Genomic DNA, 24,246 nt, shown 5'->3' with positions numbered 1-24,246 from the left:
GTTACTTGTGTGTTCTTTGATAAGCTTTATACAGTCGTGACTGATATTCACAAGGGGCAAGATAATTTTTTTCTCATCGACTAGTTTTTGCGTGTTGAGGAATATATAAACAGGAAGATGTTAATATAATATATATATATATACGTATATATTATTTTTTAAATAATAGACATAATAGGTCATTAGATTAGGAATTACACACTACCTGTCTGTGCCAATCATTATGGCGTCATCCGGGCGACACCCTGACGTGACCAATGCGGAAGTGGAAGGTAACTTATTTTAGTTTTTTGCTGGGTTGACGGGGAGGCAAACAGGACTAACGACTGAAGTTGTTGTAAAATGAGTCAAAATTAGCTGGAAAGCGGCAGAAGTCGATATTTTGGAAATTGCTTGAAGCGACACAGCACTCTTATTGACACAACCGCAATGGCCAGTGCTAATTTGAATGTGAGTACCATACTTTATTTCAAAAAGGAATTCTTACTGTGTACCAAATGAAGTAATGACTGACTGGTCTGTGTTCGCTTAAATAGCTAAAAATGAAAGCAAGAAGATTAGCACCATTTAAGAAATAAACTGGATAGACTGAATTCTTGTAAAATCAAAGGACGTGGGTTGTCAGGTTGGTCAAAAATTACTTTATTGACTTAAAAATAACAAAATAAGTAGCAAATTCAATCATATCAAGTTGTCCGTCCTTTTATGTCTAATGCTAACCTATGACACGTGTTTTGAGGTGAGTAATGTGAAATTATTTCCATATTATTCTCTATCTTTATTATTGGTATTGGTGGTTATTACAGGTACTTTTCACTTCTAGTTGTGCCTGAACAACCCTCTTTTCATGTTTGCTCTTATCAGAAAGCAATCGATCTCGCCAGAAGAGCTGCAGAGGAGGACTGTGCCAAAAACTATGAAGAAGCCCTCACATTATATCAGAGTTCGGTGCAGTACTTCCTTCATGTCATCAAGTGTGAGGAACACATGGCCAATCAGTTTGTTTTCGTTTATTAAACCTCCACATACGCCAACATATTCATGTCTCCTTTCCTTCTGCTACTGCAGATGAGACCAAAAGCGAGCGCTCCAACGAGATGATCCGCTCCAAGTGTGCAGACTACCTGGGCCGGGCAGAACAGCTGAAGGAGTACCTGAAGAAGAAGGAGAACCTTCCTCCTACCAAACCGGTCAAGGAGTCGGATGGCAAAGGGTGAGTTGGTGAGCTGTGTGATGAGTCACTGTCCATGTTTTTGTTACACCTGCCGCTTTCTCAAAGCATTGGCATGGAGCTTTTATGGAATGTGGAACACATAAAGAGTACACTTGAGTTGTTGTTCAAGTTTCTGTTTACATTTATTCAGTCTTTTTTACTGTCATTGTGTGCTAATAGGTCTGATCATTTAAATATACTACAAATATAAAAACATGATCCAAGTTATTAACTTATCTAAGTTATCATACTTTCATTTGTTTGTGGTAGCCTGCTGAAAATTCATTTGGGCCGCCACAGATAGATTTGGTGTCACCTTTTAGAAAAAAATAGATTTAGGTATATTTTTTGATTTGGTGCTACTCGTTTGCCCCTGCTCACATACGTATTATAGTCTGTCTGTGTAACTTGTTCCATACAGTAGACGGCATTGTACATTGTAACACCTCATACGCACAAATCACAACTGACTTAGTCACTCCTGTGTACATCAGTATAATGAGTATAATCTTTAAAATCAGCACAAAACTAACATGGAAACATAAAAAAATATATATATATTTTTTAATCACTCCTACGTGTTACAAGGCACACACATGTCAACACCCTGTCAGTCAATAGCTGCATGTTCTGTTGTTAAATTAGGTTGCCAACACTCGAACACTGAATCTCATTTTTTGGAAAATCACGGCCAGTTATGCAAACTGGATGATGTCCTCTGTATGAAGTATAATATTGAAGTATAATAGTTGAATAACATAGAATTATTTGTTGTGTTCATCGTCCCACAAATGTATGCTAAATTAAGATAATAAGATAAGATGTGTTTTTAATAGTCCCACTAGGAGAAATTCCAGAAAGTACAACGCACACAAGAGCAGATAAAGTGCAACATCAAGGAAATACAAATCAAGAAGTTATACACTATATGCAGCTGTATAAATGTTGACCAAGCCACAGATTTATTGCACGGTTTATTGCATGGTTAATTGCTAAGTTGTTGGACAGGGTTTTTGGAGCAGTTTTTGTTATAGAGTCTGAAAGCTGCAGAAAGACAATTCTTTTTTTTTGACCCAATAAGTGCTAAACCAATGCACAAAGTGAACTAAAGTGAACCATTAGAATAATAATGTGGATGGAGAGAGTTATATCGTATACTATCTATTTGCTGTCAGTGGAACCGCTGATACAGTTCTGCTTGGTATGTCCTTTTAGCAATGAAAGTGATGAGGGTGACGATTCAGAGAAGAAGAAGTTCCAGAATCAGCTGTCAGGTGATTGGCAGGAGATGAACACACGGCACGAAGGCACACTTCAGGGTCCAAGTTTTCAGTTGAGTGGAGTCATTGTATCTTACAGGAGCCATAGTGATGGAGAAGCCAAACATTAAGTGGAGCGATGTCGCCGGGCTTGAAGGAGCAAAAGAGGCGCTGAAGGAGGCAGTCATCTTGCCCATCAAGTTCCCTCACCTCTTCACCGGTACAATCTTAATCCAACCTAGAAGGTTTCTGTTTAAGATGAAACATATTTACTAATGGAGTGTGTTTGTGCAGGAAAGAGAACTCCTTGGCGTGGGATTCTGCTCTTTGGCCCTCCAGGAACAGGAAAGTCCTACCTGGCCAAGGCGGTGGCCACAGAAGCCGGCAATTCCACCTTCTTCTCAATTTCCTCCTCAGACCTGGTGTCCAAGTGGCTGGGAGAAAGTGAAAAGTGAGACCTTACTTCTTTTATGAGACAATGAATGTAGCTAGACGGTTGTTTCTCTCTATCCCTGCAGGTTGGTGAAGAACCTCTTCTCTCTGGCCAGAGAACACAAACCTTCCATCATTTTCATTGATGAGATCGACTCGTTGTGTGGATCCAGGAGCGAGAACGAGAGTGAAGCGGCACGCAGGATCAAGACGGAGTTCCTCGTCCAGATGCAGGGTGAGTACAAGGAGATGGACACTTTTTATTACAGCTCACCATGGTTGCCCCCAAGTTGATCAACGACCTTACCCGAGAGTCTAATTGCTTGGTGCCCTCAGTCTCCTTTTTGATACAGCTGTTTATGTATTCAAAAATAACATTTTAATTGATCATTTGTTGTCCCCAAGAGTTGATCAAAGAAATTTAGTTTTTTTATTTATCTTAATTCTCCTCATGGATAAAATGTGTTATTTATTAGTGAAACTAAATGCTCTCCTTGCAGGTGTTGGGAATGACAATGAGGGGATTCTGGTCCTGGGGGCAACAAATATCCCATGGACTTTGGACTCTGCCATCAGGAGAAGGTCGGCCATACAACTTTTTGGCACTGTTAATGGCAACCTTAATGGCTATTCTGTTTGTCATGTGTGTGTTGATAGGTTTGAAAAGCGCATATACATTCCTCTGCCAGAGCAACCGGCCCGCTCATTCATGTTCAAGCTTCACCTGGGCTCCACGCCCAACAAGCTGACCGAGGCTGACTACACCACGCTGGGCAAAAAGACGGATGGGTACTCGGGGGCTGACATCAGCATCATCGTCAGGGACGCCCTCATGCAGCCTGTCAGGAAGGTTCAGTCCGCCATGCACTTCAAAAAGGTGAAGACAAATCCTTCTCAATGCCCCCCAACAGTTGTCATCTGATTTCTATTGTGCTTATTTGTTCAGGGACACAGGGAAGCTGCAGCTTAGCATAGCTGGGTATATCCTGGACTCATCAACCGTCACGCACACATAGGTCGCATTCACATGGTCTATATTAGAGGATTTTTTCCATGTGCCTGCTCTGTATAAAATACACTGGTAGAGAATAGGGCGTTGGAAGTATGCTCAATAGTGTTGTGTGCATCCATATAGAGTAGACCCCCATCTATTCGTGGTTCGGCATTCATTCATTCAGACATTCATCACCATTTTTCAGCATTTTCAGGGGTTTCCCACCCATCAACTGCGATTGACGAGTCGATCTTTGAGACTTACCGGGTCAACCATGTTTTTTTACGCCAGGCACCTTGCAGGGTAGCGGATTTGAGCCACCTGGACAGCTGTTCATTGTTTGTCTGTGTCTGTGATAATAGATACCAAACAATACAGCAGACATTATATCAATGTCAAATAAACCAGTCACTCTGACCGGAGTGGCTGTGTGGAAGACGTGGAAGAGGTGAATTTACTTAAATCACATATACATACAGTAGTAGCTACAATCACAACTATCAACTAAACATTAAATGCTATATGACATCAGTGCCCTCTCCTCTCGGCAAGTGACCAACAGACACACACTTTCACCATTGAACACATCCGTATGTCATGCCGCTCTCCAGGCACTGACCCAGCGGTGAGCTCAGTCCCCAAGCCCCGCCAGAGTTGCTGTAATAACACAAAGTTTGACATAGTAGTGTCACCACATCTTGTATGACGATTAAAACGTGACAACATTTAACAAAAACAGCCTTTAATAATAAATTAATTAATTACACAATAAATGAAAATGAACTTGATAATTTAAGATTAATTCCTCAATTCTGCTGTCCATTCACATGTCCAGGTTCAAGGTTCATCGTGGAACAATCCTGACGTCATCATGGACGACCTCCTCACTCCATGCTCACCGGGCGACCCTGGTGCCATAGCCATGACGTGGATGGACGTCCCCGGGGACAAACTTCTAGAACCTGTTGTTTCCATGGTAAAGCATTCAGTATGATGGCGTGACCCTGTTGTCCTCTCACATTCACAGTGGTTCCCCCTCTTGCAGAGTGACATGCTGATGTCGCTGTCCAACACCAAACCCACTGTCAATGATCAGGACCTGGACAAGCTGAAGAAGTTCACAGATGATTTTGGTCAAGAAGGCTGATTGATGGCTACTAGCAAATGCAACAAACCAGAGGTCAAACACACACACAGTGCAAGTTACATTAAGATGGGAAGGGTAGGACTTTATCCACTGCTATAAAAGACTGCAATTATTGATCAGATAGTTATACGTATGTTTACAGCGCCTTACCAAGGACACTTACTGTAATAAGTGGATTCTTAGCTTAAGAAATCACATTTGGAGTTGTGAGATACTTAAAAAAGGGCGATATGATATTTAATGAATATTTGTATTTATTGACATTTCTCTTTAGCTTTACATTTTTTTTCCTTCATATTTTTCTTGAGCTAGGTTCTTTCTCATGTGATACCAATCGACAAAGAGATGCCGGAAATGTGCCATAACACTGAATCTTACACAGCATACTGTATTTTCTGTTTTTAGAGTGCTAGATTTAAAACAAACTGGGCCCAGCCAGCATAGTCAAATATTCTTGCATCCAAAACTTGTCTAATATATGTAATTTAACACTTGGATTTTTGTTGTGTCCTATGTGATGTGTTCTGTGAACAGCAGTCTCAAAAATAAAATAACACACGTGCAGAATCATTCATCATATTGTGAATACATTTAATTGTTAAAATACATCTCTCGGCTAAAAGCATTACATTTTATATCAATATTAATTAACTAGTACGTTTAGCTTGACAACATCATACTTTTTGGAAATAACATCCTTTAGTTTAACACATTTCTATTATTAGTGCTATTAATAAGCAATATTTGTTAAGAAAGCAGGTAACAATGTTTCCTTCTGAGGAGTTACAACAATTTGAAATGGTATAAATTAAGTCAGAGGATATGAATATCAGCAGGAAAAGAAATCTAACTGGATCTCCACAGGAACCAGCATGAAATGAAACAAAAGCTACCATTTAGCAGCTGCCAATGTAAAACCAAACACATATTTGCATGCCTCGCTTAACAAGCGTGACATCCCTTTTTTCACATTCAGAGACTTTCTCATCAAGTAAAATGCTACACTAAAAAATGGAAATTATTGCTGCATTGACGTCCTGACCTGATGTCTTTGCATCTAATAGCCTGTGAAACTGAAGACCTTATGACACGCAAAAACAAAACGAGACATGCATGAATGTAGACACCACTATGTATGCTACTAGACATCTTATTTTGGATTTTTTTTTTCCGTCTTTGGATGAAAGCACAATTGGGGAGTATAGTTGTGAGACACATTAACAAAATACTGTCAAATAAAAAATGATATGGCTTTAAGATGAAGGCATGTGCACAAAATGTCATTCACATGTTATTCTTAAAGTAAATATATTATTTGCCACACAAGGCTTTGGAGAAAGTGCTCAAGTTGAATATTTTAGGATACATGGAAAGTGTGTCACCATCCTGCCATGCTTCACAGAGAGGACTTGGTTTTCTGAATAAAAGGTGTGTAGGGTGGGTGTGCTGTTGCTGTAGTAGATAGATGTACAAGAACACACACACACTTAGAAGACAGAGAAGAGCGACCCCAGCGCCAGACCAGTGGCCGCACCCGCCAGCATGCCCATGGCCATGTCGCCGCCGTTATCGCGCTGGCGCTCCTGAATCACCACATGGTTGACTCCGGCAGAAGGGTAGCCACCTGGAAGGAAGACAAAATCAAAAATCAGATCATATTCAAACAAGTTGTTTTTTTTCCTGAAAATGATGCTGGTGTTTCATGATGCCACCACCGAAGGGTACCAGTGATGGCAACCGCAGAAGTAGAACTCCACTCTCTGTCCAGGCTACTCAGTACAATATGGTAACAATAAGTCTACATTTTGTGTTCAGTTGAGTTGTCATTGACTAATATTTCAACTTGTTTTATGATGCAAAAAAAATCAGGAAGGGGGCTTTTCTTACGCTGTATGTATGAAAGCAATGAATGGGGATCAGCAATTTTAACTAAGAATAGTGTATTATATTTATTTGTTCAATCTGTTCTTTTAAACCAGTGGTAGTAACACTTGCAAGCCATGCTAGCGTTCTTATATTGTTTGGTCCGAAGAGGGACAGCATCTTCCAGAGTTGTTGCACTGTGTTTTGTAAGTGTTCATGCATGTTGAGAACAATGCAGTCTCTTACCTTGGTACTGATAAGGGTAGGCGACGGCGTAGGGCTGACCGTCAGCCGCGTACATGATCTGCGTTGCTTGCGGGCTCGATGCGACGTACTCCCCATACTGACCCGGAGCATAGAACTGGTGGAAAGAGAAGCCAAACAATAAAGACCAGAGCATGAGGGTTCTTCCTATATGCATAATTGTTACATTCTTAATGTCTCTTTACCGGTGGTGGGGAAGCGTATTCAGAGTAAGGGGGAGGAGAGGAGGCCATCACTTCTGGAGTAAAGCCCACCTGAGGTGTTGCAACCATCTAAAAGTGCAAAATATAAATACGCTATTGAAACTTAAGGTTGGACATTATGGCTTTTGGAGTACATGCAAAGATGTTTCCTCAGCTGAACAATGAATATGATGTCATGTAAAAGTACAGCAGTCTCACCGCATTAACTCTCGCATCCTGCAGTGCCATGGTCCATGCCCTGCAGCAGCATGAAAGCAATGTTACTGTAGGCCCAGGCCCAGACAGTACTGTACACGTTTAAAATGCTTTGAAACCGAGTCTTACAGGGCATCATCTGCGCTGTCAGCACAAAGGCTGATGACCCGGCCATCTCTGCAGACTATCTGAAGCAAAGCATCACGTGTCTTCCCCTCTGGAGGGTTCAGCTCTGCAGCAACAAAATAAAGAGGTCATAACCAAAGTCTTATGAGTCAAGATGACATAATCTGGTCCATCCAGCACCTTGACATGCATTTGAACTGCGGATGTTAATACAGTCCACCCTCATGTGGATGTCATCCTCCATGTCCCTCCGCTGCTGGTCGTTGTAGAAGACGAGACGGCCATCAGCCCATAAGTCAAACCAGTTCTTCTTCCAGCGGCGCAGTATGGTGCCTGACGTGAAGGACATCAATAGGTAAAGCAGAAGCATTAATTCCATGCAGAAGAATCTTTATAATGAAGATGAACCTTGACCTTTAGGACTTACTTTGCCTATGGAGCCAGCCACTCTTCACCATAGCCATCTTGGTGGTACCTAAACAGCCAACACAGTCCACCTCTGTTACTTAAGTGATGATGATGACTGGGTGTGTCCAAACAAACCTTGTGACCAGTGGCGCTTTGGCACAATATTCGCAGCAGCTAGTTTTTCTACCTCAACATTAACCCACAAAACATGCAGTCAGCCATGGTTAAAATAATCATAATAGCTAATGGTTAAGTTGAGCTAACATGAAACCACTCCAAGCAACCATTTTTCATAGTTTACATTGGCTCATGTTTGTTCAACACCGTCTACGTATAGGCTTTTAGCTCACCTGGCTAAGTTCGTAATTTCCCAAAAGTGTCGTTACTTATGGAGAATGGTGGGGTTTAACACGGCCTGCTCTTTTGTTGTCGTTGGAATAGCAATATGGAGGCTTGAAACCAGTAAAAGCGGAAGTGAAACGCTTTTTAGATGGAAGATGTCCTCCTCGTTGCAAAAGTCTTATTAGTAAGTTATTTGACAACCGTGTTATAAAATAAACATTGGTGTGGGACTTTATAGGGTGACCCCGCACCTAAACTAATTAGAAATATAACATTATTAGCATAAAATATTTACAATTGGCGACTAAACGACAGATTTAGTGGCTAACGCGTAAAACAGCTTAACGATTATAGACGATCTTTGGCTTCAGTTTCTCCGGTGTGGGGGTATTTGTTTTTGATGACGTAAGATATCAGCTGACATCTTTGGAACGTACTAGCAAAAAAAGAGGACGTGCGCGTTTTGGGGAAGTTGGTCCCTGAGCAGTCACGTGGGAAGCCTGTCACACGCGTTAACTGCGCATGTGTTTCCACTATCTACCCGCCGGCGGGACAGCCTGTGTTGCAAAACAACCCCGTTAGTATAACTCTCCGCTCAACAGTTGAGGCCAAACGACGTTACGTTTGGTTAGGTGGGAGCTTCGTAAGTAATCTGAAATGGCGACGGCAATATATTTGGAACATTATCTAGACAGTGAGTATCCATAACCCCGTATTTACTTTTTAATTTGACTTCGCTGTGGACTTTTTTCCCCTCTGTTGTGACTGACAGCAGTGGTGGGCGTTAGCAAGTTTACTGGAAGACGTCAGGACGCTAGCATTTAGCATCAGCTTCCTGTAGCTTCACAAGTTGTCTATAGAGTTTAACAGTATGTCAATATAGGTACCTATGAACACTAGCGTTATAGTATAGATTGTGGACTTGACGCGTTTAACTGCTTGTTCAGTTTTTGTACGGTGTGTTTGTTGAAGTATAGCGGTCACCATGCACTTGCAACCTGTTGACTGTAGCCGCCTTTTTTCAGTAACCATTTACGCGCCAGGGAGCACACCGCTCATTTATTATGTAAATATCTATCGTGTGTCGTGCAGATATATTTATGCTGCTTGCTCCTGCAAAATGCAATGCCATAATATATCTGAATTGGGCAGTTCTTCTCAAATAGTGGGGCGGGGCCCTTGGGGGAGCGGGAGAAAGCTTTCATTTCAATGCAGACCTACCAACATATTCAAATTTATAGTACTCAACATGCAATTTGACTCTTGAATAACGCTCTCCATTTTGTGGCATTTTCCTGGTTTCAGGTTAGGGAGGGTTACAGCGTTACAGTACTGATAAATGAGTAAATATTATCAGTTTCTCTAGTATTTCAAATCTGGAAAAAATGTCCCTTGGGGGGTGAGTCGGAGCACTTGAATAGGGCAACCAGAATATAAGCAGCTCTGTAGCTACTGTAAATCAGTATATGTACAATAATAAAAACATGTGCTTTTAGGTATTGAGAATCTTCCATGTGAACTTCAGAGAAACTTCACCTTGATGCGCGACCTGGACAACAGGACGGAAGGTGAACATCAACATTCTGCTGTAGTTTACATGACATAATGTTCAACATTGGCCCTTACAGAAAAGAAGGTAGAGATTGATAAGCTGGCCGAGGCGTACATTACCAACGTGAAGAACCTGGCGTCAGAGCAGCGAGTGGAACACCTACAGAAGATCCAGAGTGCATACAGCAAGTGCAAAGAGTTCAGTGATGACAAAGTGCAGCTTGCCATGCAGACCTACGAGATGGTTAGCCTCATATTCTTACTCCAGGGTTTTCCCTGAGATTTGCAGAAGCTGTGGTGGTGGGCTGCATGGGAGGGCTGACTGCTACTGCTGTACGTAAATTTTATTGAACTTATTGATCTCTTTTCAACAACCGGCAGAACATGAAACAAGAACTGTTAATTTCATGGCAAAGTTCCCGAGAGCAGCACTGAGTATAAAATGTCTAGCGTCCTTTTGTTACCTGATCTAGTATTTATTCAAATAATAGTCAAATGTGAGTAGTACAAAATTTAGTACATTTGAGACAACCCTAAATTTAATTTGATGCCTGTTTTATAGTAGTGCAAATACAAGGAAATTAATTAATCATCAATACAGTATATTTTATTCCCAAATAATAATAATGATAACACATTTGGAAAAAAAATAAGTTGGCATTGACCCCATGAACGTGATAGCCAACCAGCTAGCTACCTCTTGCCCGAAAGCCAGTGAGAGCGGAGTGAAGTATGTAAACAAAGATGCCAGAAAGTGGAATGAGATTGAAACATGAGCAATCACACACTCTGGCATAGATAGGCTTAGCTTGCGACAGGCTGTCAGCAATTAATTACAGGTTTTACGAACTATTTGTCAACACAAGATGGGTCGCATACTTCTATCTGGTGCCAACAAGGCAGACTCTGGTGCATGTTTATCAAAATAAAGCGTGGTAAAACATTTTTGTGGTCAATATGTGCGTAAACGATAATTTATATCTGTATCCATGCAGCATAGCACACATTTCCATTCCTAAAATATATTCAAGTTAAAAAAACAAAACAAAAATCAAACTTTTAAGGTGTAGTGGCTTTTATTTTGTCATGGAGCTGCGCCACCATTAATTACATGTAGTTGAAACCCTGTTGTGGGCTTAAAGATTTAGGACCAATTGTGTGAGATTATTTTTTCATGAATCATCAGCAATAAAGTGAGGGGCTGTAACCAGCAGAGGTGCTGTTGATTCCTTATCATTTGTTTAATAAATCACCTTTCAAATGTAATCAAGCTCATTTTGTCAATAAAGGTGGACAAACACATCCGCAGACTGGATGCAGACCTGGCGCGCTTTGAGAACGAGCTGAAGGAGAAACTGGAAGTGAGCGGCTATGCTAGCCCCGAAGGAATAGCACTCAAAAGTATGGCAAGACTTCATGAAAACATCACAGACATGGCATCAAGTGTGCAGGTGTGTGCTGAACATGAATGTTTTGCCTACAGAGACAGAGTCCCGCGGCCCTCGAGAGAAGCGCAGTTCCAGGGGAAGAGGAAGGAAAGGCTCAGATGAAGACTCTCCAAAAAAGAAAAAGATGAAAAACAGGTTGGTTGCCGGCCTTTTCATTAGACGGTATTTGACAAAAGTGACTGTGGCAATCTTTATTATATCATCTCAATGGACAATATGAGAAGAAAAGTACCACCCATGTTTAAAGTTACTCTGATAGACCCATTGAAAACATAGTCCTCCAACTGTACACTGAACTGTGGTTTTCCCCACGTCCGTGAACATATGGTGGCAAATTGTGTCGGACATTAATGCACCTTTCGCAGTAACAGTTTGGTGGATATTTCACATTCATGTTCACAAAAACAGTCCCTTGTGAAATGCCGTTGACAGATGAAAATATTTTTCTCTTGCTGGGAATCACCAACTCCAAACACTTCTGCCTGATCTTGCCTCATAGAAAGATTTCCTAGGGGTCATGTTATCAGACAGCAACATTAGGCATTTTGTTACTGACACAATACATTGTCTGACTTTCAGCCCAGACTTGAGTGAAACCATCTTGCCCATGCAGCCGTCAGACGTGTTGGACATGCCAGTGGATCCCAATGAGCCCACATACTGCCTGTGTCATCAGGTGTCCTACGGCGAGATGATCGGCTGCGATAACCCCGACGTAAGTACCTCAGTTTTTCTGCTTCCCCTAAGCACATATCAAACTGTTGTGTGTTTTCAGTGTCCCATCGAGTGGTTTCACTTTGCCTGCGTCGACCTCGCCACAAAGCCCAAAGGAAAATGGTGAGAAAGTGCTGACATCATCTTTACCTCATTATTTTATCGACATTGAAATTTGTTTTTCTTCCCCCATTGATCTCACATCTCAGGTTTTGTCCACGATGCACTCAAGACAAGAAGAAAAAATAAGCAACTAATTCTGTATACATAGCTGCACACCATAGAAGTGGTGACTCATTAAGCTTGTTTAAAAAGGCCCCATGTGGATTGTTGAGCACCAACACGCTTAATTGTACAGCTTACAAATTCACTCGTGTACAACTCATAATCCTGCATTGCGGCTTTAGGATACTTGAAAGTGTCGATTTCATAAGACTTTATAAGTTGCTGTTTTTTTAAAGCTGTAAAAGCCTGCTGAGAAATGAAGCATTTTAGACGTCCGTAAAAAAAAAGAGATTTTTATGTTACCTACCTCCAGCACTAATGTAAACAAAATTGGATAAACCAAACAAATATTTTTGTCTTTTTAACCAAAAAAAAAAAAACCCTGACCTTTTTGAATGTATTGTGGTACTTGTGGTCAACTAAAAGCACTTTTTAATAATGAATTTTACCTTTTATTCAAAGTTTGACACTGCAAAGTTGGTTTCCATATTAATATCAAACTATGCCATATTTTGTATGGACTTCTCACACATGAACATTTATGTAATTGGCTTCTCCCATAATCGACTGTGAACGTAAGTCATGTAAGCCACAGACAAAGAGCCAAAGTTAAAGTATTTTGTATATTCAATATTTGATATCAAATAAATATAATCTATTATTCATTCGGCTGCTTTCTTTCTTTGTAGTGTAAAATAAAGCTCAGGTCGGGGACACATTTAAACCATGGTTGGAACACCTCTGTGAAGTTTGCATGTTCTCCCTTTTGGTGCGTGGGTTGTCTCCGGGTATTCCGGCTTCCTCCTAAATTCCAAAAACATACATGTGAGGCTGGTGTTGATTGGAGACTCTAAATTGACCGTAGGCCTGAATGTGAGCGTGAATGGTTGCTCCTCTGTGTCAGTTGATTGACAGATGCCCAGTCAAGGGTGTACCACGCCTTTTGCCAAAGTCAGCCGGCATAGGCTTCAAATCAGCCGTGATCCTAATGAGGACAAGTGGTAAAGAAAATGGGATGGAAAACATCAAAACCCATCATCAGATTCTTCATCCCAGCTGCACTTCTCCTTCGTTGTCTTGCTGAAGTCCACCTCCAGGTCATAAACAAAGTCCGGGTCATCTCTGTGAGTCCGGTTCCTTTCAAAAACTTCATCCATTTGGCTTTTCTTGCGAGCAAGCTCCTCGTCGCCCAGTTTGTTAAGGTCTTCGTCGGGGTCCACTTGAAGCGAGGCCAGGCTATGCTCTAGCGTGAAGCCCTGCAGGTGATCCCGCAAGATGACGTAAAGCCTCTCCAGCTGCATTTGGGACACACCTTCCAGGTAGTCTTTGTGCCGGGGGTGGTTCTTCAGGCTTTCAGCAGCCAGGCTGCAGTCTGGAAAGCAACCCATCAAATACGTTGTGATATATTCACAAAGGTGTAGCATGACCAAATAAACATATGTAACTTACTAGAATATCGATAGAAGTATCGCACCGGTATGACTCGTTTTCGCACTTTGTTGTTTTCCTTGTTTTCATAAATCAGCACTATAGACGGTGGGCTAAAGCACACTCCACAACGTTTTACTACGAAACGCATGTTCGGTTACTTGGAACAAAACAGAACCAGACTTGGATTTGATAAAGCGACAAAATCAAATCATAAAATATACAAGTAGAAATTCGATGCGTTGAAAGAGGCTAGCTTAGGCTAGTAGCCTGACAACCGTCAGATTTAGGACCCTTCCCTCGTGAGTCTTAACCGAATCCTGCCTGACTTCAATGCAAAAATACAAATAAAACATAAATATGTACTATTCACATGCAATTATTATGAAGTTAAATGTTAAATGTTTGTTTAACAAACACGATTCTGGCTGCAAAGTCTTCGACAATGTACGTATTTGTACTCAGGCACTATTATAGTGCCCCTTATCAGAAAGGTCCTTTAGAGGTTACTTCCGCAAACAGTAAAGAGCGATTCTTATTGAGTTTGTGTTGGGATTTGTTGCTTGACAAATAGAATTAAAAGCTGAATAACTTCATGCATTATACCTTTTTCTCAATCGTGACGTTCTTATTAGCATGTCGTTTTTCGACTGTAAAGGGTAAGATGCTATCTTCGACGAAGATCATACACTCATCATACACCCTGATAACACTTCAAAATGTCAATATCTGCAAACACGGATATGCTAAATATGAATATGTATTTTGCAAGTTAGTTTTAGTATATGAAGTATTTGCATAACTCCAAAGCCTTCATCTGTCAAAACTGCCTTAACGTTTGATTCACGTTCTGTAGGCGACAACAGTTGTGGTTCTCTAAAGCAGTGGCTCCAGTCAGCTGCTGTTTCAGTGGAGATCAAGAACAAGGGGTTCCATAGGTATTAGTGGCTATCCTTTTAAATTGAATAGTGTGCTCCTATGATTGTTAAAATTGTTATTTGTAATCAATTTTAGGGAGGTAGAGACCACAGTTGAGCTTCACCCTGATGCGCTGAAGAAAGTCAGCGTTTTGCTGCTTCATAGATGGCCCAGGGGTGTCTATGTGGACCCCTACCAGCTCTCATTCCTGACTGATAAAGTTGACTGGCAAGTAAGGCCCACTAAGAAGAAGTCTGTCGTATGTGTTTCAATGTTACAAAACAATTGTCCATGTGCCACAAAACTTGTCTTAATTATTGTATTTTGAACTGAAGGAATGCTTCTGCATTGTTTTTCTTGATAAGATATTGATGGACTCGACCATTGATCTGGAGGTTCCTGCACACCAGTCTTTGGGATTTGTAACATATGTTTACACCGCCTTCACTGAGCCGCTGAAAGTCACCATTCCAATACACAGCCGCTACCACCAGCCTTCCTTTGCTGGAGGAACATATGAATTTGTCACCATAGACCCTCCAGAGCTGCTTTTGCGGACAGAAGAATGTAACTGCCTCTTCTTCTTTTATTTACTAATACTTAGACCAGCATTAATACGTCTTTCCCTTCAAGGTTCAGAGTGGAACAACTTTGACCTTCACACGGTGATGGAAGCTCCCTGCAATGCTTACAATACCAGTATATGTCTGTGGGTTAATGTGAACCATCAACAGGTGCTTCTTAAAAACACTTTGCATCATCATGACTCTTTCATGTCCTTCTGGAACTCTTATTATAAAACTCTTTTCTCTCCCTGCAGAAGCACAGCCATGACACCTTGCAGTTACCAATAGGTGATGGTTCCTTGGTGAGACCAGTATGCACTGTAACGCTGCTGGTCACCATTATGTGCTGCTTGGCACTTTCCAAATACATGTGGAAGTATCGTATTGTTTAAAATGTTTTCTCTGATTACTTTAAAGAATCAGTTTGCTTTTTTTGCACTGTACAAAATTATTTTTAAATAAATGTTCAGTCCAGTTTCTCAACTCCAAATAATTTGTTTAAAATGTAGTACTTTGAATTTTCAAACTGAGGTCAAGTAAAAAGATTACCAAAATGGAAAATAAAGTCTTAATTTTATGGAAATTAGGTAATGTTGGGAAAATTACTGCACAGTACTCCATGGGAAAAAAACATAAATAAAATAAAGTCAGAAAAGGTAACCATTTTAAAAGATTAAGTCAGAATATTATGATGGGGAATACATTCAACCTTTTCTGTGTGTAAATACATAAAACAAAAAGAAATGTAACATGTTGCAAAAGTGAAGTTGTAATAGTATGGGGGAGTCAAAATTTTATAAGCATGAAGCCATTATATGACAGTCCTTGGAAATAGTAACAGTATATATCTAATAACAATAAATCATCATTGTTGATACTGTCTAATATAAAGAAATCCATGTATCCATTTTATACTGGTTTGTTCAGCTAAGCCAATAAAATTAGAAACTGAGAATTATATTATTGAAATACAATAAATGGAAGAAAATAAAAATGAAGCATATAGTGTGTGTTAAACAGTGTGTGTTAAAATGTATAAAAAGTAAAGTAATATTCTACTTTAAATGCCGGAGTTATCTATGTATAATAGATAATATTTACGTATGTTGTATTGTACAGATACGTTGTTGGACTACTGTACCCAGAATGCCGTTGGGTTAATAGTCCATTTTTGACGCTTCAGTGCCTCAACAATTACCTTTATAGAGTTTTATCAACACTGTATGTTTTCTATGACTCTTTGGTCTTCAGAAACATGATCGTCCATTCATTTTAAAACCCGTATTATTGTATTGAACAGGCAGGGTTGGGTCGCTACTTCCGCTTCCTGTTTCGCCGTAGCGGAATCATCGAAGGGCCCCCAAAAAGAAAGATAGAAGAAAAAAGTTGCACTGTAAATTGTTGTCATTTTACTTTAACTTATTTAAACCACCGAATCCTCGCCGTTTCAGATGACGTACTTTCCTTGGATTTTCAAAAAGTATTTTGTTTTTTTTTGTAAACAAACATCGAGGATCGACCGGGAGTTGTGTTGTGCTTAAACTGCCGTGGAAGCTCCGGTGAGAGTCACACAACACTCGTTAGCTCACAATAAAGCGGATTTGTGTTTGGGTGCTTCTTCATAACCATATCATACACCCACACCTGAAACTGCATGTAAAAATAATTTATGTATCTGAGCGATAATGTCATTAATGTGACAAACGAGTTGCCGTTAGTCAAATGCTAACGACAGGTTGTCATGCTAATGCTAACACACTTGCTTGCCAAAAGGAGTTGCAATGCTAACGTTAGCTTCAAGCTAAGTGGTTTAGCACGCTAAACGTTAGTTTCTGCATAGAACAGTCGTTGGTCGAACAGTCAATGTTTACTTTGTAGCTAGCACACCTTTGTGCTCCAAAAGACAAAACAAAACGACAATAAAAGTTTCTGCTGAAGTTAGCTTCCGAGTTACCACACTTGTTGGCTAAGTGGTGGATGCTCTCGTTACTGGCTAGCCGCCCATGGTGGAAAACACGAAGGACACACTATCTGTTTTGAAGTGTTATATTGTGAAGATAATAGGGTTAAAAATCGCACAAGGTCAAAATGACAAGAAAAAACACCTGTTGTCATTCCTGTTCAGTATATTATTGCAGGTGGTGTCTTAACAGTTTTGTGTTTTGAGTCTGTTCATCCACATAATGGTGCAGTTGTACGTCCTGTCTTTCTTTCTTGTCTCTTATAATGGTAAAATGTGTTATTGCAAGTTTTTATGCTACAGTAGCCCACATTTAGTTGCATGAATTAACATTGTATTGGTTTTTTTTCCACAGGCTTCCTCAATCACCTGCATTGACATCTTTTTCATGCTGATGTGATCCTCTCTGTTCTTGTGCATCACTGTGTATCCTCCTCGCCTTCTCCGCCACCCCTGCACCGTGTCATCTGCCCGTTGTCAATTTCGCCGAACGCCCCGCCTCCCGGAGCTATGTGTGACAACGGCGACCCAGAAGACAAACCGCCTGCCCCTCCGGTCCGAATGAGCAGCACTATTTTCAGCACCAGCTTGGGCAAAGACTCTCTGTCGGCCAACCACAGCTCCAAGCCACTGCCGTCTGTGCCTGAGGAGAGGAAACCTCGCAGCAAGATCATCTCCATTTTTTCTGGCGCAGAGAAAGGTGAGAGGAAACAGTCAGGAGTGAAAGGGATAATGACTATATGGTTCATTGTAATGTATGCAACTTTCATTTAGGCGGAAGAAAGAAAGATCGAGACAAAGAGCGACCGGAGATCTCTTCGCCATCTGACTTTGAGCACACTATACATGTTGGTTTTGATGCTGTCACAGGGGAATTCACTGTGAGTAATTGTAATTGTAGCATTGTCTCTATACAAGACTTTCTTTCCACACCAAACAATCCGAATTGTAAACAGTTTCCATAGGAAACAATGGAAGGAGAATTAATTTGTTTTAGTTTTAAATTACCGCCTTTATGAACTGTCCGCATTATGCATAAGTAACGATAAAATGATGGTAAAACAGTAATACATGTCACTAGAGCCTTTTTATGAGCACCAAATGTGAGAAAAGTATCATCTCCTACACTTGTTTGCGTCACTGGTAAGAGAAGAGGTGCTCCCACTGTTTTAATTGTCACTTAATTATACATAAAAGTGTAAAAGAAGTTAATCACTGGTAATACTAAGAAGCAGAAACAATACATTGCACATACTGGACCTTAACTTTGACTATTATCAATGAACATGCAGAGGGAGGATGGCTGTGTGCGCCTGGGAGGTGACTTGCCTCCCAGAAAGACAAGCATGTCACGTCTTGACTGTCCCTGTTATTATTATTATTATTGTCACTGTAGCCATATTGTACTGAGCAGCCAGAATGAAGCTCTTCCTACAGTAAGGTTCCATTTTTTTGATGTTGTCATCACATTGTTTCTCTATGCCATCACTGGTACCCTTCACCATAACGACAAAAAAGTAATGGTGTGTAATTTTAAAGCGGCCACACTGTGTTATCAGGGCATGCCGGAGCAGTGGGCTCGACTACTGCAGACCTCAAACATCACCAAGTCGGAGCAGAAGAAGAACCCGCAGGCCGTGCTTGATGTCCTCAAGTTCTACGACTCCACGGGCAACGGCCGACAGAAGTACCTCAGCTTCTCGTCTTCCGGTACATTTCTCACTGTTCAACCTTTGATCCTAAAGTCCTTTGTGGAAGACGCAATGCCTGTCTTATGTCCACGAAGAAGAAATACTTCATTTGACATGATAAGTAGGTGTGAAACTTATATATTTTTTCATTCACAGAAAAAGAAGCTTTCACTCCAGGGCCACAGAGTGTGAGTATCTTAAGCAAATTTACATTTTGTCCGGGATTGCTATAATTTGTTTTGATGTATTGACTAGAGATTAGAATATAGAGAATTTGGAAACATTTCCTTGATTGACTGAGGAGAATATTTTTGTATATGAAGCTTTTCTGCTTGGTGGCATCTCAGCGTCATATTCACATTCACATGCACTTGCAACATGTGTGTTTCTTCATATGAAATGACCGATCTTTTTTGATTGATTCTAAACCAGCCTGTCAAAAAAGGCACTGAGCCCACATCACCGACTATCAAAGACATTGACGATGATGACGACGATGAAGCCCCGCCTCCTGCTGTGGCTCCCAGACCAGAACACACAAAGAGTGTAAGCTACAGAGACAATGGATGAATAATACTTTTTCATTTTAAGATTTACCACTTGGCATTTTGCACAGGTGTACACTCGGTCCGTCATCGATCCCATCCCCGCTCCCAGCCTGAGCACAGATGGTGATGCGGCGTCTAAAGCTGCGGACCGACAGAAGAAGAAGGGCAAGATGTCAGACGAGGAGATCATGGACAAACTGAGTAAACTGTCATTCATATAACACCACATTTCATAGCAACACGTATTGAAAAATTCTACCCTCACTCAAATGATTCATCTCTTTCTGCCTCACAGGAACTATAGTCAGCATTGGCGACCCCAAGAAGAAATACACCAGATATGAAAAGATTGGACAGGGGTGAGTGTAAATTTGAGTATTTATGTATATTCCTCCCATGGTATAGCAATTTCCCACAGGAATGCAATCAGTTTGTGGTGGTGTGTGTGTGCGGGGAGGGGTGTTGGATGTCATCATCGTAAAATTTGCATTGTTCGCCATGGCGCTTGTGCATATATATTTATTTGATGCTGTGGGCATACTGTCAACATTTGCATTTGAATATATGGAAAATGTTCCGTAAAATAAAGGAGACATGTAGGATTCTGAACAATTACCACTCAATCTATCTGTGGCGGTCCAAATTTATTATTTGTGAGCCGCCACAAATGAATGGGAATCAATGTTTAGACAGGATCATTACTGTAAACACTGCAATTATTGTCGCTGTTGATTTATTTAAATGGAAAAGATTGATACTTCGGTAATGATTTGCAGGAAAACATAGCTTTCTTTGTTCACCTGATCGTTGATTAAAGGGGACCTATTATTCTTTTCCCACTTTTCTGACCAAAAATGTAGTTACTTCTCGTGTTAAACAATGCCAAAGTTTCATATAATGAGGTGTGCGCATTTGGAAGTGAGCCCTGAAAGGCGTTTTGGATGACTCAAATGGCTCAGTTACAGAGGGCGTTGTGGAGGTCTGTGATGTCACAGATGGGCGGGCTTCCTAATATGGGTGTGTCTGTAGACGAGATACTCTTTGCCCTCCCCCAAGTTCTGCATCCCCCGACCTTCCCCAAGCTTTGCTTGTCTGTTTATGAGGCGAGCTCAGGCAGATGTTAATGGATTTGGTGATTCCCAGCAAGAGAAAAACATTTTCTCATCTGTCAATGGCATTTCACACAGGATTTTGTGTGAACATGAACGCTGAAGCCAGAAGCAGCGTGCTATTGCTGGGAAAGGTGCATTAATGTCAGACACGCTGTGCGTCCACAGAGGTGGAGAGAACCACAGTGCTCACTGATGTCTGGAAGAGGGGTAGTCTCGCAAAAAAAACATGTAATGACCACATTTCAATTCAATTACGGTGTTGTGCCAGGATTGTCTGCAGTTAGTAAACGCGGCGCCCTCACATCCGGCTTCTGAGCTCCACGGCACCAGCGGTGCCTTCGACAATGAGTGCTCCTCTTGGGGCAGGCGAGGTTAGAGGCAGCGCCAACACATCTGACTTCTCCTGAGCTCCACCGCACCAGCGGTGCCTGCGTTACCACTCTCTGAGTTAATACACCATAAGTCAGAGGTCTCCAGCCAGTAGATCATAAACACATTTCAGTTAGCTCTGCAAAGGCTTTATTTATTTATTATCAACTCCGATACCCACAAAATTTGAAAGTGGGCTTCACAGTTGTCTGGAATTACTTTGGAGCGCTTGGGAGTGTGACCAATCACAACAGAGTGGCGTGCCCGAGGTGGGCTGTGGGTGGAATAAATTAAAACATTGTTTTGGCGAGAAGCACAAATCCAAGGAAACAGCTGGAATACGTTCAGATTCTGGGAGGTTTTCTGTGCTGGTTATTGTGTGTTATCTTTAACTTATATACATTAACAATTATATTGCACAACAAATGTTTTAGCGGGAAATTAGTGGGAAGGCGCAAAATTCTTTGTCAGCATTAATACCTCAGAGTTCATGCGAAACAACAGTAACACAAGACTTTCACATCTGAGATCATAGCTGGATCAGGATGTTGCTTACAGCTATGGTGGTTAATTCCTGTGTTTTGAAGTGAGACCTGCCGCTTATTTGCTTTTGTAGACCACTCTCGCATCAACTGTTGGAGCAGAGTGCTGTTGTTAATTGGAGCATTTCCGGTACTTAAACGCATTATGTGTTGGCTTCCTTTCTCAGGGCCTCTGGAACAGTCTTCACTGCCATTGATGTTGCCACAGGACAGGAGGTAATTCAAGTGAAGAATTGACTCTTAATTACTTCAGTATAGGCTTATTTGCTTATAGCTGAATATACTCAACTGATGACATCTTCTGTTCCTATAGGTGGCCATCAAACAGATCAACCTCCAGAAGCAGCCCAAGAAGGAGTTGATCATCAATGAGATTCTAGTCATGAAGGAGCTGAAGAACCCCAACATCGTCAACTTCCTCGACAGGTGAGGGCCAACGCTTGATAAAAAATAAAAACATATTTTTTTCAATGTTTGGAACACTTTGTGAATGTGTGTGTGTGCATCAGTTTCTTGATGGGAGAGGAACTGTTTGTGGTGATGGAGTACCTGGCAGGCGGCTCGCTCACAGATGTCGTCACGGAGACATGCATGGATGAAGCCCAGATAGCCGCTGTCTGCAGAGAGGTGCACTCTCAGTCACTGGCGGGGTCCTGTAGTAAATAACAACACAACTAGATTATCTCTTATCTCCTCTCCGTAGTGTTTACAAGCGTTGGACTTCCTGCACGCAAATCAGGTCATCCACAGAGACATTAAAAGTGACAACGTGCTGCTCGGCATGGACGGCTCCGTCAAGCTCAGTAAGTGGTGCATTTAACCCTCTGTGGTCCCTAAGGACTTTTGCAGGTACATTTTTGCTTGTTTTGTTCCTAGATCAACTAGTAACCCAGGCCAAATTTGCCACCCATTTGGGTGTCTACAGGGCAAAAAAAAGTCTACTCCCAAAAACTGCTCTAACACATGACAGTTACAAATTTTATTCACCGTTTTTTTGTTATCAATCAGCTTTGAACCAAGAATTTGAGGAAATTCAAGGGATCCCAGTGCATTAACAAAGAAGAGAAGCATGGTCGTGGTGACTAATGACGTGCAAATGTTGTCTGTTTATTCCTCTGCAGCCGACTTCGGCTTCTGCGCACAGATCACTCCAGAGCAGAGCAAGCGCAGCACCATGGTGGGCACACCCTACTGGATGGCCCCCGAGGTAGTGACCCGAAAGGCTTATGGGCCTAAAGTGGACATTTGGTCACTGGGCATCATGGCAATAGAGATGGTCGAAGGAGAGCCGCCCTATCTGAACGAGAACCCACTACGAGTGAGTGCCAAGTACCTTTTCTTGGAATTGACTATTCCTTATCCAGATCTGCACCAAAATGTAAGAGGTTTTAACTGAAAATTGGTGATGTAATATATGTGAACCAACTTTTTCAAGTTAGTCATAAGGTACTCACTTGATACTATGTAATTTATAGTTTATTTTGAAAATACATGTTACAACTTGTCCTAAAAAGTAGCAGCAAAAGCTTACAATCAATTTCATTCAAGTGAGACATATCCTGAAGTCAGTTTACATGCTTTTTGGTGTTGTGCAGGCCCTGTATCTGATCGCTACCAACGGAACCCCTGAGCTCCAGAACCCAGAGAAGCTGTCGCCGGTCTTCAGAGATTTCCTCAACCGCTGCCTGGAGATGGATGTGGAGAAGAGAGGCGGAGGCAAAGAGCTTTTGCAGGTTTGTCATGCCTCCTTGTCCATTTGCTCAGCTAATCGTCAAGCTAGAAAAAGTGCATGTCAGTGTATTCATTTTTGACCACTCCTATGCAGCATCCCTTCTTGAAGCTGGCCAAACCCCTGTCGAGTCTCACGCCGCTCATCTTGGCCGCCAAGGAGGCAATGAAAGGCAATCGTTAAGAAGAGGACCCTCGTGACTCCCGCCTAGCCATGCTGGCCTCAAACAAACACACACACCATGCCAACCATTTAGAATTAGTGCCAGACAATAGGCTAAGTAGCCTAAAAAATAATTTAAAAAAGCCCTGACAAAACCTCACTGTGAAGAAGACCAAAAATAGCACGACTTTCCCACCCCCAACCACATACATGCACCACCGCTGATCCACACAAACTCTGGCCTCGTTCCTACGTCACCAACGAGAGTACTTCCTCTCAGGCAGGCATTTGTACAACATCTCCTGATGTCACGCTAGGACCAGGCTTGTATTTAACTTTTAATGAAGAAGACACCTAGTTCTAGTTTCTAGTGTTGTTTATTTTTTAATCGACTGCCTTAAACAAATGCAAAAAAATGTCGCCTAATGTATTGTTGATTTGTCAACCCTTGATTTTTACTATCTTTTCTTTTTGTAATTTTACCTTCTCTGCTTTGTCAGTGTCTTAGCTATTTTGATACTTGAATTTCATACATGTGTTCCCCATCACTTTTTCATGGACATTTCATCGGACTGCTTTTATAGGAAACATTTCAGTGGATTCACAATCAAGATTGTGTCAATGACTTTCTATTGATTTCCACACTTGATCGACCTACTGTGCCGCATTTAGTCCCTTTATACCAGAGGTGCACCTTACAGGCAAATTTAAATTTAGATTGACAGGGTTTATATTGTTGATATTAAAAAGTGACATTTGTATTCTGAAGTCTTTGTGTGTATATTGTGTGTTTTTTCTTTAATGCTGCACAAAATAAATGCAACTCTTATTTGCATA

General features: G+C 41.2%; 6 protein-coding genes across 6 annotated transcripts; 4 read left to right on the top strand and 2 right to left on the bottom strand.

Moving 5' to 3' along the window:
• The first annotated feature begins 279 nt into the window (after positions 1-279).
• Positions 280-5,622, top strand: LOC131130194 (vacuolar protein sorting-associated protein 4B-like). Its single transcript, XM_058074454.2, has 11 exons — positions 280-450; positions 865-976; positions 1,069-1,213; positions 2,429-2,487; positions 2,573-2,692; positions 2,767-2,923; positions 2,991-3,139; positions 3,405-3,486; positions 3,562-3,781; positions 4,734-4,874; positions 4,944-5,622. The coding sequence occupies exons 1-11, from the start codon at positions 430-432 to the stop codon at positions 5,043-5,045; spliced, it is 1,308 nt and encodes a 435-aa protein (XP_057930437.2). The 5' UTR covers positions 280-429; the 3' UTR covers positions 5,046-5,622.
• On the bottom strand, positions 5,620-8,813 carry plekhb2 (pleckstrin homology domain containing, family B (evectins) member 2). The gene is made up of 8 exons (XM_058074458.2): positions 8,455-8,813; positions 8,124-8,171; positions 7,877-8,029; positions 7,700-7,802; positions 7,574-7,613; positions 7,358-7,444; positions 7,155-7,269; positions 5,620-6,669 (listed from the first exon to the last, which is right to left on the bottom strand). Exons 2-8 carry the CDS (start codon positions 8,158-8,160, stop codon positions 6,533-6,535), a joined length of 672 nt encoding a protein of 223 aa, XP_057930441.2. The 5' UTR covers positions 8,161-8,171; positions 8,455-8,813; the 3' UTR covers positions 5,620-6,532.
• Positions 8,814-8,910: 97 nt separating this feature from the next.
• On the top strand, positions 8,911-13,049 carry ing5a (inhibitor of growth family, member 5a). Its single transcript, XM_058074456.2, has 8 exons — positions 8,911-9,140; positions 9,943-10,014; positions 10,075-10,241; positions 11,287-11,398; positions 11,481-11,580; positions 12,025-12,160; positions 12,221-12,282; positions 12,369-13,049. The coding sequence occupies exons 1-8, from the start codon at positions 9,104-9,106 to the stop codon at positions 12,406-12,408; spliced, it is 726 nt and encodes a 241-aa protein (XP_057930439.2). The 5' UTR covers positions 8,911-9,103; the 3' UTR covers positions 12,409-13,049.
• cep19 (centrosomal protein 19) lies at positions 12,752-14,107 on the bottom strand. Its single transcript, XM_058074461.2, has 2 exons — positions 13,834-14,107; positions 12,752-13,756 (listed from the first exon to the last, which is right to left on the bottom strand). The coding sequence occupies exons 1-2, from the start codon at positions 13,961-13,963 to the stop codon at positions 13,410-13,412; spliced, it is 477 nt and encodes a 158-aa protein (XP_057930444.1). The 5' UTR covers positions 13,964-14,107; the 3' UTR covers positions 12,752-13,409.
• Positions 14,108-14,312: 205 nt separating this feature from the next.
• Positions 14,313-15,773, top strand: pigx (phosphatidylinositol glycan anchor biosynthesis, class X). Its single transcript, XM_058074457.2, has 6 exons — positions 14,313-14,471; positions 14,669-14,750; positions 14,827-14,962; positions 15,096-15,297; positions 15,364-15,464; positions 15,551-15,773. Exons 1-6 carry the CDS (start codon positions 14,408-14,410, stop codon positions 15,686-15,688), a joined length of 723 nt encoding a protein of 240 aa, XP_057930440.2. The 5' UTR covers positions 14,313-14,407; the 3' UTR covers positions 15,689-15,773.
• Positions 15,774-16,508: 735 nt separating this feature from the next.
• Positions 16,509-24,173, top strand: pak2b (p21 protein (Cdc42/Rac)-activated kinase 2b). Its single transcript, XM_058074453.2, has 15 exons — positions 16,509-16,855; positions 17,612-17,956; positions 18,031-18,137; positions 18,816-18,966; positions 19,104-19,135; positions 19,380-19,493; positions 19,564-19,696; positions 19,791-19,854; positions 21,686-21,734; positions 21,832-21,944; positions 22,028-22,145; positions 22,222-22,321; positions 22,640-22,836; positions 23,114-23,251; positions 23,344-24,173. The coding sequence occupies exons 2-15, from the start codon at positions 17,767-17,769 to the stop codon at positions 23,428-23,430; spliced, it is 1,593 nt and encodes a 530-aa protein (XP_057930436.1). The 5' UTR covers positions 16,509-16,855; positions 17,612-17,766; the 3' UTR covers positions 23,431-24,173.
• The last annotated feature ends 73 nt before the right edge of the window (positions 24,174-24,246 follow it).

This window comes from Doryrhamphus excisus, linkage group LG4, assembly GCF_037039965.1.
Source record: "Doryrhamphus excisus strain RoL-2023G ecotype Guam linkage group LG4, RoL_Dexc_Guam_v1.1, whole genome shotgun sequence".
Lineage (NCBI taxonomy): Eukaryota > Metazoa > Chordata > Actinopteri > Syngnathiformes > Syngnathidae > Doryrhamphus > Doryrhamphus excisus.
Note: the sequence above shows the minus strand (reverse complement) of the source record. Positions and strands in the feature narration are given on the sequence as shown.

What these genes read in the sequence shown, in the direction of transcription:
- LOC131130194 (XM_058074454.2), top strand. Translation starts at nt 430, where the DNA reads ATGGCCAGTGCTAATTTGAAT. An exon ending in CTTCCTTCATGTCATCAAGT is followed by an intron (nt 977 to 1,068) that starts GTGAGGAACACA and finishes CTGCTACTGCAG; the next exon opens with ATGAGACCAAAAGCGAGCGC. An exon ending in GTTCCAGAATCAGCTGTCAG is followed by an intron (nt 2,488 to 2,572) that starts GTGATTGGCAGG and finishes TGTATCTTACAG; the next exon opens with GAGCCATAGTGATGGAGAAG.
- plekhb2 (XM_058074458.2), bottom strand. Translation starts at nt 8,160, where the DNA reads ATGGCTATGGTGAAGAGTGGCTGGCTCCATAGGCAAA. An exon ending in AGGATGCGAGAGTTAATGCG is followed by an intron (nt 7,445 to 7,573) that starts GTGAGACTGCTG and finishes TTGCACTTTTAG; the next exon opens with ATGGTTGCAACACCTCAGGT. An exon ending in CTACCCTTATCAGTACCAAG is followed by an intron (nt 6,670 to 7,154) that starts GTAAGAGACTGC and finishes TCTTCCTTCCAG; the next exon opens with GTGGCTACCCTTCTGCCGGA.
- ing5a (XM_058074456.2), top strand. Translation starts at nt 9,104, where the DNA reads ATGGCGACGGCAATATATTTGGAACATTATCTAGACA. An exon ending in CCTGGACAACAGGACGGAAG is followed by an intron (nt 10,015 to 10,074) that starts GTGAACATCAAC and finishes TGGCCCTTACAG; the next exon opens with AAAAGAAGGTAGAGATTGAT. An exon ending in TCGGCTGCGATAACCCCGAC is followed by an intron (nt 12,161 to 12,220) that starts GTAAGTACCTCA and finishes GTGTGTTTTCAG; the next exon opens with TGTCCCATCGAGTGGTTTCA.
- cep19 (XM_058074461.2), bottom strand. Translation starts at nt 13,963, where the DNA reads ATGCGTTTCGTAGTAAAACGTTGTGGAGTGTGCTTTAGCCCACCGTCT. An exon ending in ATACTTCTATCGATATTCTA is followed by an intron (nt 13,757 to 13,833) that starts GTAAGTTACATA and finishes GTTGCTTTCCAG; the next exon opens with ACTGCAGCCTGGCTGCTGAA.
- pigx (XM_058074457.2), top strand. Translation starts at nt 14,408, where the DNA reads ATGCATTATACCTTTTTCTCAATCGTGACGTTCTTATTAGCATGTCGT. An exon ending in TCGTTTTTCGACTGTAAAGG is followed by an intron (nt 14,472 to 14,668) that starts GTAAGATGCTAT and finishes CACGTTCTGTAG; the next exon opens with GCGACAACAGTTGTGGTTCT. An exon ending in AAGAACAAGGGGTTCCATAG is followed by an intron (nt 14,751 to 14,826) that starts GTATTAGTGGCT and finishes AATCAATTTTAG; the next exon opens with GGAGGTAGAGACCACAGTTG.
- pak2b (XM_058074453.2), top strand. Translation starts at nt 17,767, where the DNA reads ATGTGTGACAACGGCGACCCAGAAGACAAACCGCCTGCCCCTCCGGTC. An exon ending in CCTCAGCTTCTCGTCTTCCG is followed by an intron (nt 18,967 to 19,103) that starts GTACATTTCTCA and finishes TTTCATTCACAG; the next exon opens with AAAAAGAAGCTTTCACTCCA. An exon ending in TATGAAAAGATTGGACAGGG is followed by an intron (nt 19,855 to 21,685) that starts GTGAGTGTAAAT and finishes TTCCTTTCTCAG; the next exon opens with GGCCTCTGGAACAGTCTTCA.